General features: G+C 43.9%; 1 protein-coding gene across 2 annotated transcripts in view; it reads right to left on the bottom strand.

Annotated features, from left to right (window-relative positions):
- Positions 1 to 3,220: 3,220 nt before the first annotated feature.
- The window catches only part of LOC146355072 (monoacylglycerol lipase ABHD6-like), a 33,467-nt gene continuing 24,034 nt past the window's right edge, over positions 3,221 to 12,653 (bottom strand). The window contains exons 6-10 of one of the 2 annotated variants that reach the window (XM_084840564.1): positions 10,989 to 11,121; positions 8,481 to 8,638; positions 6,711 to 6,765; positions 5,133 to 5,233; positions 3,221 to 4,025 (exon numbers count right to left, since the gene is read on the bottom strand). In XM_084840564.1, the coding sequence (XP_084696690.1) occupies positions 3,849 to 4,025; positions 5,133 to 5,233; positions 6,711 to 6,765; positions 8,481 to 8,638; positions 10,989 to 11,121 (624 nt within the window). In that variant the 3' untranslated portion in view covers positions 3,221 to 3,848. The remainder of the gene's footprint in view (positions 4,026 to 5,132; positions 5,234 to 6,710; positions 6,766 to 8,480; positions 8,639 to 10,988; positions 11,122 to 12,653) is intronic. The other variant, XM_084840563.1, reaches the window with a different exon arrangement.

Here is a 12,653-nt window from a genome sequence, read left to right as displayed (position 1 = left end):
AAAAAATAAATTCTACACCAAGGTAGGTAATTAATTTAGGTGACAAACCCAATTCTGAGGCCAGTATGCACTGTGCAAGTTAAGCAGATTTTTATGTTCTCATACTGCATATTTCTGGTTTTGCTAGTCAAGGGAGGGCCATGGAGCTATGTACTGCACACCAGGGCCAAAGCATGGGGTGGGGGAGGGAGGAAAGGTACACTTCAATGGAGTCCACCAGGACCCCTAGCCCAGGCTGCAACCACATTACCTTGTGGGGAAAGACCTAAGGCTAACTGGTAGAGGATATCTATGGAAACCTCTTTCCCTGTATCTATGGGCATTTCTACATGAGGCTTTTATCCCACACCTTTACCGAGGCTTCTGGTTCTGGATTCTCTGCAGTATTAAGATTGGCTGCTTTACACATGCTTTTTTCCAGGGTGCTATACGTTTCATTATAAACCACTAGATGGCACTGTGGTATAGCAGAATTGCACAATTTCACAGGACTCTCATTCTGCCATTTCTAAATAATACTGCGCTTTCCCAATTAGGAAACAAAAAAACCCCACGATAACAGTTGCAAAGCATGGGAGAGGTCCTGGAGGATGACCATGTTCTGTAAAGGACCTGCAAATTACCATGAGTGAGCAATCACAAATGCAGAATAAATGCCTTGTATAGAAAGGCTCTATGTACCTATTGTCTGAATCTTTGAGGATTTGCTTGAGCCAATCAGAAGTAGTGTTAGAGCAGAACATGTAATGTTCAGAACACTTAGTTGGTGGTCCAGGCCCTTCTCTGGAACAGAGAATGTGCTTGTGCCGCTACAGGGACTAGTTTGAAAGCAAGAGTTATGCTTCCCTATGCGGCATGCTCTCTCAAGCACTACAAGATCCAGGCAGCTGGTAGGAGAGACAAACACCCTAACAATCAGGGGCATTGATCCTTGGGACAGGAAGAGCCAGTGCTGCTGATTTGCAGGCCCCAAATATGTGAAGAAATGATTCATTTCTTCCTTTGTCTCATATGCGCGCGCGCACACACACTGCTGCCATGTCTGGCTATAAATACAAGTTAGGCACACAGAAACATGAGGTAAACCAAGAAAACTAAAAGAAGCAAAAGGATACCAATCCTCCAGTTTTTCAAAACATGTAAGGCTCAAGCAATAACTAGGATCAACCAAAAAGTTACAAATCATCAAGTTTTGTATGATTCTTCTTCAGGTTGGATGTTATGTTAAACAGAAATAGTAAATGAAGGATTGTGTTTGGGGGTATGTTTGATGGCATGGTAGAAAAATCCCAATGCAGCCAGTTTCAGAAATTCTGAATGTAATTACAGAATATTTTTCTTGACCCATTAGACTGTAGGTATGGGATGGGATCATGGGATATGTGTGGGAGGAGTCCTCTGTTACAATTTCGTATCACAAAATTATTCAGCTACATGACTAACATCTGATGTTTTGACAGGCATTGTTTTCAGGCACATCTTCACAATCATAAAGACTAGGAAATTGCTTTTTAAAAATGAAAACCAGGATTCTCAGGAAACTGAACTCTGTACTTCTGGAATTGGATCATGCATACAACACTGCTTATAATGGTTCATAAAGTTAGTGGACTGGATCCATACTTAGGGAAGAGTCATGAGTAATTAAATCCCATTGATTTCAATGGGCCTACTCTTATGTATGGCTAAGGGTGAAATCCTATGGGCATAGTTGGCCCCCTCTGAACTTGAAGGCGACCAACTATCCAATGCAGGGTGGACAGAGCGTGGAGGGGATCTTCTCCGTGCTCCAGCCGCCCCGCATTTCAGCTGTCTAGTTGGGGCTCCTTGGAGTGGAGGGGGGGAGGCCTGATGACAGGAAGTGTCCGCTGTCCCCTCCCTGTCCCGATGAATGGACCCTTTCCCCCCCGCCGCCCCACACTGCCCTTAGGAGCATGGAGCCAGGCACAAACCGTGCCACCTACAAGGCGGCAGGGGAGGGGAGGCGGTTTTCTGGGAACCATCCTCGGAGTGCTGGCCCGAGCTTGATTCCCAGAAAATGAAAAATCAGGTGGCAGTCTATCTGCTGTCTAAAGGCCATCGGATTGCGCCCTATGTCTGAATCCAACCCAGTATCTCTATTCAAGCCTATTTAAGAGCATAAGAATTGCCTGCTGGATCAGACCAAACTTGTCCAGCATTCTTTTCCCAACGATGCTCAGCTTGAAAGAACGTGAGGGGAATTAACCATCCCCTGGTTTTCCCATCATCTGGTATTCAGAAGCATATTGTTTCTGTTTCCACTGTACATGGATTTTCCATTTAGTTATCATACCTAATAGCTACTGATAGACTTTATGCTTCATTAATTTGTTCTTAGAATCCGTCTAAACTAGCAGCCACATCTTGAGGTAGTGAATTCCATTAGTTGTTTATGCTTAGCATAAACTAGCACTTCTGATTTTCCTGAATTTGTCAACCATTCAGAGAGTCAAAGCTCTAGAATTGTATGAGTGGGAGAAAAGTGTATATATAAAATTCTGTGCATTAAACGCTTTCCCGGGGAGTGTTTTTTGGTATTAATAACTTCAGCCAGTCAAACTCCATTTGGTTTATTAACACTGCACCATACTTTACAGGATAATTAGCATGATGATTGTACAGGACAGCTCTATCTCGCCAAGTTTCTTGAAGCCCTGTGGAAGGACATGGGGCATTTGTGTCAGTATTTGAGGTCACAGGCTCTGAGAATGGAAAGATGAATGGTTTTGGCAGCACAGTTTTGGTTAGAGATGAGAGGATTGAAATGTTGCAAGGCCAATAGACAAGGCAGGGGATGACCAGAGTTTTAGATGAAGAAATGGAGATGAATGGCAGGATATTTATTTATTTATTTATTTATTTATTTATTTATTTATTTATTTCAATGTATTATGAGAAAAGAAATGAGGATTTGGTGACAGAGTTGATATTGAAGTAAAGACAGTGACCTGTCTTTCTGGCACAGCCACCACCTCATACTGAATCTTGGAAATAGCTTAAAGTAAATGAAGATAGTTTTGCTTTAAATGCTGTTTTAAAAATCATCTACTTGTAAGTGATCCTGTCTCTCTGAATTCTGAAACCACTAGTGTCAGTGGTTTACCAAAACAATCCTTGCCTGTATGTCACTTCCTGTCTGATATCCCAGGATGCATTGGAACATATGCTAGATATTGGAGATAGACTTTTGGCAGATCTATTTCATTTCTCTATGTTATCACCAGAGCCAAAATCAGAAGTATGGTCTACTTATTTGTTTATTTACTTTTGAAAGAAAGAGTGGGTTGGGGAGACCCCAGGTAAAAATTAATCACAGAACGTCTTCCATAAAGTTACGCAGCTCAGTTTTAAAATCGGAGGCTGTTTTAAAGTACCGCTTGGCTTATATGCATTTTGGGCCTCAGTCTTATATACACCTGGAAGTAAGCCCCACTGAATACAGTCAGGCTTACTTCTGAGTAGACATGCATAGGGTTGTGCTGTCACTCATGTTCCAAAATTTTATTCTGCTGGTGGTATGGAAGCATCTGTTCATCTACCAGTTAATTATTACTTAATTCTGTACCTGTAGATCATTTCACCAGCATAACCTCATTCGAAGTTAAAATATGCAGAAGGAAAGAGGTCAGCTTGGACACTTAAAAAAATCCCCAATTTAATCTGGGGCTTGAAGGTGGGGCAAAACCATCATTTAAACAACAACACACATCTTGTAACAAAGGGGTGGGGGGAGAGGTCAGACATCATTGACATTATTCCTGACTTTTTCTTTGCTGGGTGGGAAATCGCTTTAAATACTTTTCAGCTGCTTGACTCCTCAGTGAGCTTTATGCCAACTTCTTATTTCCCGCAGTGTCACAAACTGAATTGTAGAATTCCAAGAGCAGCTTTGCAGACTTCATGGGTTTCTCTAGTGCTATGAAGTGTCCACATTCCTCCAGCATATGTACTTGGGAGCTGCGAATGGCACTGGCTAAAACTTCTGCACCACTAGAATCAAAGACCTAAATGACAAAGAATTAGTTTTTTTTTTTTTGGTATCTAGATTTTTAAAGGGTGTAGAAAAATCAGGTAGGATGCTGAGGGAACTGGAAAAAAGAAGGCAAGGCCTCTGTGTAATTAACACAGGGATGAAGGAATGTGCTCTCTCCTTGTCAAAGAACCACACTGTGAACCTTCAACTCCCTAGAGAGCTGCATCAGAAACATGCATAAGCACACTTTCTGAACTGTGCATGTATCTTTATTATTTAAATGGCTGGAGACCAGAATATCTCAAGAATCACCTTCCTCCACATGAGTGTGCACAACAACTTGATCTTCTGAGGCCTTGCTTTGGGGCTCCTCACCATAAGAGATGGGGCCTTTCCAATCCTTCCTTCCTCCCTTTTTTCTTGTGGAGCTTTAAAGCACAGGTGTTGAACCTCAGGTCTGTGGGTCAAACCTGACTTGCCTGGGTCCTAATCCCCTGCAGTTCCCCAGATGGCCCACCACCCCTTTCCCACAGCCCCGACTTGCTTGGCTTCCTGGTGGTTTTCTAAAAGGATGAAATGCCTCTCTTAAGGCTTAGGCTGAATGTACACATAGCAGTTATACCATTATCATACCGTTATCATAACTATTGGTGCCCCTTGATGTCATGTGTACCAATAGTTAAGATAACGGTATGATGACGGTATAACTGCTATGTGTAGATTCAGCCTTAGTTACTGGCAGTGGAGAGCCTTAAGCTACAAGATGCTGGTGTTTTTTGGCCCTGTTCCTATTGCTTTTGACCCCATCCACCACTGGAATGTGGCCCCTGAGAGCATCTCTGAAATGCAATTCAGCCCTCAGGCTGAAAGAGTGCTGACAGTGACACCCCTGCTTTAAAGGACTTGTTTGGTTACAAGGTCAGATGTGTAAGTTTCCAGCTATTTCTCCTTTGCACTGCATTGCCTTCCAACACAACAAGGACTGGAGCCCTTGTTTCAGGTCAATCATTCCCAGAAGCAACAGCCTTTGCAAATGAAATGCCAGTGAAACAAAACAGCTCATGTTCTATGAATGGTTCTCTCATTTTGTTACGCTTGTCTAATTCTGAAATTGTATATACACATATACACAGCTTACCTTGTCTTCCCTTCCCCAAATGATCTGTGTTGGAGCTCTAATCCTCCTCATGTTTTCATGAAGAATGTACCTGGACTCTGCACTGGAGATATCTAAGAAACCTTTCCCAATGAGGAAACCAAGTTAGGGCTAAAATAACAGAGCCTCGTTGCACCCTAAAGATGAACATTCAGTGGTATAGTGAAGCCAGGGCTCAGGCGAGTGCCGTGCTGGCACTTTTTTTTTATTAGCAGGGGTGTTGATGACGGCTCTCCCCCTGCCCCTGAATTCCCTGTTCCCTTTGAACTTTGAGGATGGGGAGAAGAAATGCCCCCAGCAACTATTTTTTGTTCCCTGTTGTCATGCAATGTATTTTGGGCGGTGCGCTCTTGAATAGGCAATTAAGTGTTACAAAGACCTCCTCCTGGTGGAGCTGAAAACTGCTGGTGGTGGCTTGTTGATATGCATCAGCAAAGCTGCCTGCATTTTTGGATTCTCTGTGGGGGCACGGCTATAGGGCTGTCATGATGAGTGCCTGCACTTCAGGATTTACCAATACACCCCTGCTAACAGTCAATGGGTTTCCACTCCATAGGGCTAAATGTGGTATCTTCCATTGTGACCATTTCCAGAGGGGTAGCCGTGTTAGTCTGTTGAAGACTCTTTGTTGTTTTTACTGCAACAGACTAAGATGGCCACCACTCTGGGAAGAGTTAGGGCTATTTCTGTTGTCATTCATGAGTGCAGCTGTTCAGAGATGTGTTGTGGGAGATTCCTGAATATCAGTCGTATGGCTGGGGGTGGGGCTTAGCTCAGTGGTAGACCGCCTGTTTGCATGCACAGTGCCCCAGGCTCCATCCCTGGCACCTCCAAGTAGGGCTAGAAAAACTCCTGCCTGAAACCCCGGAGAGCCAATGCTGCCACTCAGTGTCAACACTACTGGGCTAGATGCAGCTATGCTCTGACTCTGTATTCCTATGTTCCTATGATTTTCTGCTTTTAAAAAAATCAGGTGGATGAATTTGATCAGGGCCTGTATTAACCCTTCCTCTGCTGTTTTCCTGCTTAAAATCCCTCACCCCCTGCTCCTCCCAACTGTTCTTTTCCCATGGGGAATATATACAGGTATAATGATTTAAAGTAAAGATCCCTCCCCCAGTGCTATGACTATGATGGAAATCCTAATTGTGGATTTCCTGTATTGCTTCTACTTTGGTCCTTACTGATGCATTCCAACCAGTGTGATGTTAAGATGTGTGTCTATTTTGCAGCCTAGTAGAGTATGGTAGCAGCAGTGGGGAAAATTGGGAGCTCGTTCACCATGTCTTATCCAGGTTTAAACATCCCAGGATCATTTTTCACTCTTCCTTAAAACACACGTGTAGGAGAATGGCCTCACATTTTTCTGATATGGTACATGAGCCCCTCCCATGGCTCTTTAACACGTTCTCTTTTACTTCTTCAGTTGTACCCCTAAAACTGTAATATGTGAATGCAATAAATGTATCCTTGTTGGAGAGCTGTAGTTGGCTGCAGCTCCCTGTTCAGTTTAGTGCGTGAAACAGCCCAGGCAGATTCCATACTGGTTCTTGTACTTACATGTTATAAAAAACATCTTATGCGGTCTCCGATCATCAAGATATCCCTTCAGGCGCTAAGGGTGGAGGGAGAACAACAATGTATGAGTCACAGGTGCAGAAGGGCAGGTTAGGCTTCTGTTGTGTAGCAGTTTATAGGTGTTCCTTTCTGCAGCAGTAGATGATGGCATGACATAATCTCCAGCTATGTCTTTCTTAGACCAAGAGCTTTTCTACAGATCCTGGAAATGGTACTGATGGCTGTCTCAAGCAGTGGTGGCTTCTGTGCAGTAATTCTGATGCAAGACGTTTGGGGAGGAGCGGTAGCTCTGTGCATGTAAAGCACATGCTTTACATGCACAGAGCATTTCTACATCAGGCTTTTATTGCATGCTCATGACTGGTCACTCATGGAAGTTTATGGGTCCCTTACATGATGTTATCAACCTCCAGAGCATCTCCTGTGCTTTTTGAGCTTTATTACGCTTTTAAAAAGATTGAAGATAAACCAATAAGAAACGTTAGTGCGAGAGATTGGCAGTGTGTAATGATGGCGTTGGGGTATAATACAGCCACTAGATGGTGCTGTATAATGAAACATAGAGAACATTCCCGAGAAAGGAAGTTTTCAGTTCAAATCACATGTCCCCCATGTAAAGGAGCCCATCATAATCCCCCAAAGAAATTGGAAGCAGAAAGCCCCGGTAAGGATGTGGGATTTTAGCCTTCTGTGATGAACCTCAGAATCTCCATGTTCAACCCAGGGAAAGGTCTCTTTCTGAAACCCTGGAGAGACGCTGCCCATCTGAGTAGACAATACTGACCTAAATGGACCTATGGTCTGACCTGCTGTAAGGCAGCAGCCATTCCATCAGAGAGAAGGAGATGGGAACCAGGACCATTTCATCTGCCCTGCTGAAAGACCAGCTTTATCAGATTCCTCTCCCTGAGCTGTTTCTATTCTAGTTGGTCATTATAAGAACTATTTGACTTTAAGAAATGTTGTCTGAGTTTGCTTCCCTCCCTCTTCCCGCCTTCCTTTTTCTGTTTGTGTTATGTCTTTCAGATGGGGGGGGGCAGGGAGTCTCTTGTTTTATTGATTGTATATAAGTCACATTGGGGGCCTTTAAGCTGAAGAGCAGGGTAAAAAGGCTTCAAACAAATTATCCAATACATGTGTTTCTTTCCCAGTTCCAGGTGAAAAGCTGTGTTTTCACCTGGAACAATGGCTGAACCTTCCCTTCAGATTTTAGCCTGTTCCTCCAGCAAAGCAGTTCAGGGGAGGGGTGGGGGAGAGAGACTGCAGACATGTGAGTAGGGATATTGGAGAAATCTGCAACTGAACCAAATGAGTTCAGATTTTCATGAATCCGACTTGCAGATCTGGCTTTTCCACTGTTGGGTGGATTCTTCGGACTTCTGGACTAGTTTGCGGCCTTTCCCGAATTTTGCACAAATTTTATTGTAGAAAAATAGGCAAAATTTAAAAAAAACCAGCCAAAAATGCACATTTCCTTCATAGGCCAAAGGATGAAAATGTGCATTTTGGGGGAATCTGTGCATTTTCGCACACATGAAATTGTGCATTTACGCAAATACAAATTTGTGCAAATTCGGGATCAAAAACATCTGATTCCAGTGATGGGTGGATGATGGAAGGAAAGGTACCTGACAATTTGTACAAAACACAGACAGAATGGATTTTATACAATCCGTACATCCCTACATGTAAGCAATTAGAGTAGCAGTTTGGGCCAGAGAGCACGACAGTCTTCAGAGTGCCATACTTCACCTGCATGTTTACAAAGCTGGGCTGAGACAAGCAAAGCCTGAGTAAGTTTTCTCCCTGCTTTTCATTCACTGGAAGAAGAGTGCCATCAGTAGGGTCCTTGGAGTAAACCATGCCTCTTAAGCGCGCAAAGAACTCGCTCTCTGTTGGATATCTCAGTCCTAAAAGTTGGGAGAGAATGCAACATTTCCAACGAAAGCCATTAAAAATGCAACCCCATTTGAACAGATAAAACAGCATAAGCATTTTTCAAGCAGCAAGCAGCAAAATTAAAAAGCAAATGAAATGGCCAATTAAAAAGTGGTCCCCATTCTTAGCAGATAAAATCAAAATCCTTGTTGATTAAAGGACAGATTTTTTTAAAAAAAGGTCTTAACCTGGCACCTAAAACTTAACAATAGACGCACCGGGTGGACTTCTTTGCAGAGGGCATTCCATAAGCAGGGTGCCGCTGCTGAAACGATGAGTCCCTAGTCACTACTCATGTCACTTTGAGAGTTAATATATTAATAGCTGGCCATGCTATAAAATACTTTAATGTTTAAAATCAGCGCTTTGAACAGAGCCTGCAAATGAACAGGAAGCAAGTGAAACTATTTCAACACTGGTGAGATGCTAGAACCAACTAGTAACCTAGCCGATGTATTTTGAACCAGCTGAAGTTTTTGAATAGTCTTCAAAGGCAGCCCCATGTACACAATTTTGCAGTAATCTAATCTGGATTTTGCCCCTTACTATCAAACCAGCCCCCCAAATGGGACTCAAATCTGACACCAGAATATTGCTACTGGAAGTGTAGTTATCTGTTTAAAATATGCATGCCCTGCACCTTAACCTTGGTTCCTTACAACAAAATTTAAAAATCTATACTAGAATTAAAACTAAAACCATAAAAAGTTTTTTAAAAACAAAAACAAAACCCAAGCCCGGCAAATGTAGCAAGAAAAGAATACCATAAAAACTGAATAGCTCCAACAAATGTCACCGCCTTAAAAAGCATCAGACCCATAAGAACATACTGAAAAAATCAGGGTGTTTCCAGACAAAAGGATCCTCCAGGCGCTAACGTTCAGAAGGCGTTGTGCAGCTATTCCATCTTTTTTACTTAATGGGTTTTCCATTCTAACAAAAGGGAAGAAGCAGTGGGAACACATGGAAGGATTACAAATGGATGGTGGTGACATCTGAATCCCACATTGAAATTCAGTGAATGGGGCAGGGTGAGGGCATATTAAAAGCCTCACCTGGAAGCACCCTCTGTTAAAGCAAACTCGAGGGTTCTGGGGGCCACTTTCTACCCCCCCCAAACCCCTGTGCAGGCCACATTCCTGCTGCTGCTGCTGGCAGCAAAAAAATAAAACTGGCAACTTTAGTTTGCTTTAAAATGGACAGATTTAATTAGTTACCTTGGAGCACCAGAGCCTGGAGAGACTGCATGTGGCCCATGGGCTGCATATTGCCCACCCCTGGTTTAAAGTATGGATGTTTTGAACTGGTACCTTATGGCCATCAAAGAAAATGCTGAGTGGATGCACAGGGGAAGTTCGTTCCACAATTGAGGTGCCACAGTTGAGAAGGCCCTGTCTTTTGTTGCCATTTACACTCTGCGCAGAACCTCCAATGAAGGTCATAATGGTTGGCCAGGTTTGTATGGGAGTAAAGTAAGTTGTCCTCAGGTACCCAGACCCCAAACTGTTTAGGGTTTTACAGGTCAATGCCAGTACTTTGAATTGTGCCTAGAAACACACTGAAAGCCAACGAGTGAGGTTTTTTAAAGACTGGCAAGATGTGGTCCCTATTACTGGTACCGGTCAGCAGTCTTGCTGCTGTGTTCTGAATCAACCTTAATTTCCACACAGTCTTCAAAAGCAGCCCCACATAATGCACATTATGACAGCGGAGTCTGGATGTTACCAGAGCATGGATAATGTGGTTACCTCCAGAGCAGTAGCCATGTTAATCTGTTGCGGCAAAACAACAGTCTTATGGGATGTTTGCATGCCATGCGTCAGCCCATTTAATTAATAACCTGATGTGTGCTATATAATAATAGCTTGAGCGTAATCATCCCTTTAAAGATTAATAAGTTTGTTGCAACATAAGCTTTTGTGGGCTGGTGTCCACTTCATCAGATATATGAAGTGGGCTAGATCCCATCATGCCATGAGGTTTGCTGGGGCCAAGGAAAGGGTGGATCCGGATCCAGGGGAAAGGTGAAATGTTAGGGCTGAAGGAAGGGGGGAGAAGGGCAGCCACAGCCTGTAGGAAGGTGAGGAGGGGAAGACAGGGTTGGAGAGGCAGGGTGGAGCCTGGCCCAAATGTTTGCGTGTCGCGCATCAGACCCTTTAATGAGTGCTATGGAATAAGAGCTTGAGTATAATCACCCCTGCTCCTGCTCATCCATGTCTCTGAGTCTAGAACGTGGAAATTGGGGCAGACACCCTGGCCCTCTTCCTTCAGAGAGGAAGTGCTTTAGGAATCACCTTGAGATAACTGCATTTAGACACTCACCAGCTGGGCAAAGAAGGGACAAGCAGCAGATCTCGGATGGATAGTGTGCAGCATAGATGCCGGCGACCATTCCGCCCATGGACATGCCAACCAGGTGGAAAGGCTTTTGGTTCAGTTCAATGCACTCGACAAACTGAAATAAGGAACAGGAAGGAACAGCACAGGGCGGGGTGGGGGGGGGGAGAGAGAGAGAGTATATAATTACAACTCTACTGGTTTAGGCCATTTTCCAAAAATGACCTTGGTCTTGGTAACAGTGTCTTTCAGTTCCCATAAATACAAATATGAGAGCACCCTTTCTAGGTCACACCAAAGGATCGATCATGTCCAGCATTCTTTGACCCAGACAGAGTGGCATCTGGTGGCATCCAGTGTGTTGCTGCACGTCGATGCTCAGCCTGGAATATTCCGGGGTGGGGGAATGGGAGGGAGGAGACCCTCTAGCCCCTTCCCTCTTCTGCTCCATACCCTCCTTTGAGGTAATGCTTTCTACTGTTCGGGTAATGCTCCTAACTGGTACTTGTGATTCAACACCTGCAGCTTTGGTGGTTTGCCTTGTCAGGGCTTCTTCTACAACCATCTTGAGCACATGTGCAAATGGGAATGTAACGGGCCTGGCCCAGGACCCTCTGCACCTGCTATGGAGATGGGTTTGGGGTGGTCAGCCCCAGCAGGTTGCACAGAGGTAGGGCCAGCCCAAGACATGTTGCTGCAGAATGGAAAATGCCTTCCTTCCTTCCTTCCTTCCTTCCTTCCTTCCTTCCTTCCTTCCTTCCTTCCTTCCCAAGTGGAGGTGCATGGTGCTCAAGGTTGGCCCAGTTATTTAGCACCTGAGGCAGAAAATCCCACAAGGGCCTCTCAGTGTATCACCCAAAAAAGGGGACACGGATTTGCAAGAAGGTTGCTTATGCTAATTTATAGGTATAGATGCAAATTTAGAAATAATTATCGTAGTTTAAATCAAAATACAGTCAGTCTCACCATAGTGGGGAAGACGGTGACTAGGTCATTTCTGTGCCTGCCTGTCCAGGCGCTAACTGCAGAGGGGGAACAGGCCCCAGAGTTCTTTGTCTTTAAACCAGCATTGGACAGGGCAGCCCTTCATACTGAGGACATGTTCAAAATAGAGGATGGTCCTCTGGCAGCCTTTCAAATAGAGGCCTGCCCTCTGTAAAAGAGGACACATGACTGCCTTGGCCTCTCCCTGGGAGTAAAAATTGAATGAATGAAGCAGACATAAGTAAAATGTAATGATTTGCTGCCCTTTCTTGCTGCCCTAAATCACCACCTGAGGCAGCTGCCCCTCTCTGCCTAATGGTAGAGCAGGCCCTGTGCAGAGCTGCCACATGGGAGAGAGCCACGAGGTAGGTGAGAACCAGAAAAGCCAGTTCTGTTTGTGGAGGGGGTAACACCAAAACAACAAAGAAGAGTGGGATCTTGACTAGCACCTACACTTTGCTCTTTTCCATACCAGGTGAAGACCTTATTTTCCCAGGCATTTTAGTCTTTGTTTCTGTTATTTTGAATGTGTTATTGTATTTTAAATCTTTGCACTGCTGCTAGTTTTTATTTCGGCTTTGATTTTTATTTTATACTATAGTTTTAAACTTTTATATTGTATTTATGGTTTTAATTGTTAACTTCAGCTATTGGGCAACATAGAAA

The sequence above is a fragment of the Heloderma suspectum genome, chromosome 2 (genome assembly GCF_057233095.1).
Source record: "Heloderma suspectum isolate Gila_16-S chromosome 2, 16-S_ref, whole genome shotgun sequence".
NCBI classification, from domain to species: domain Eukaryota; kingdom Metazoa; phylum Chordata; class Lepidosauria; order Squamata; family Helodermatidae; genus Heloderma; species Heloderma suspectum.
Note: the sequence above shows the minus strand (reverse complement) of the source record. Positions and strands in the feature narration are given on the sequence as shown.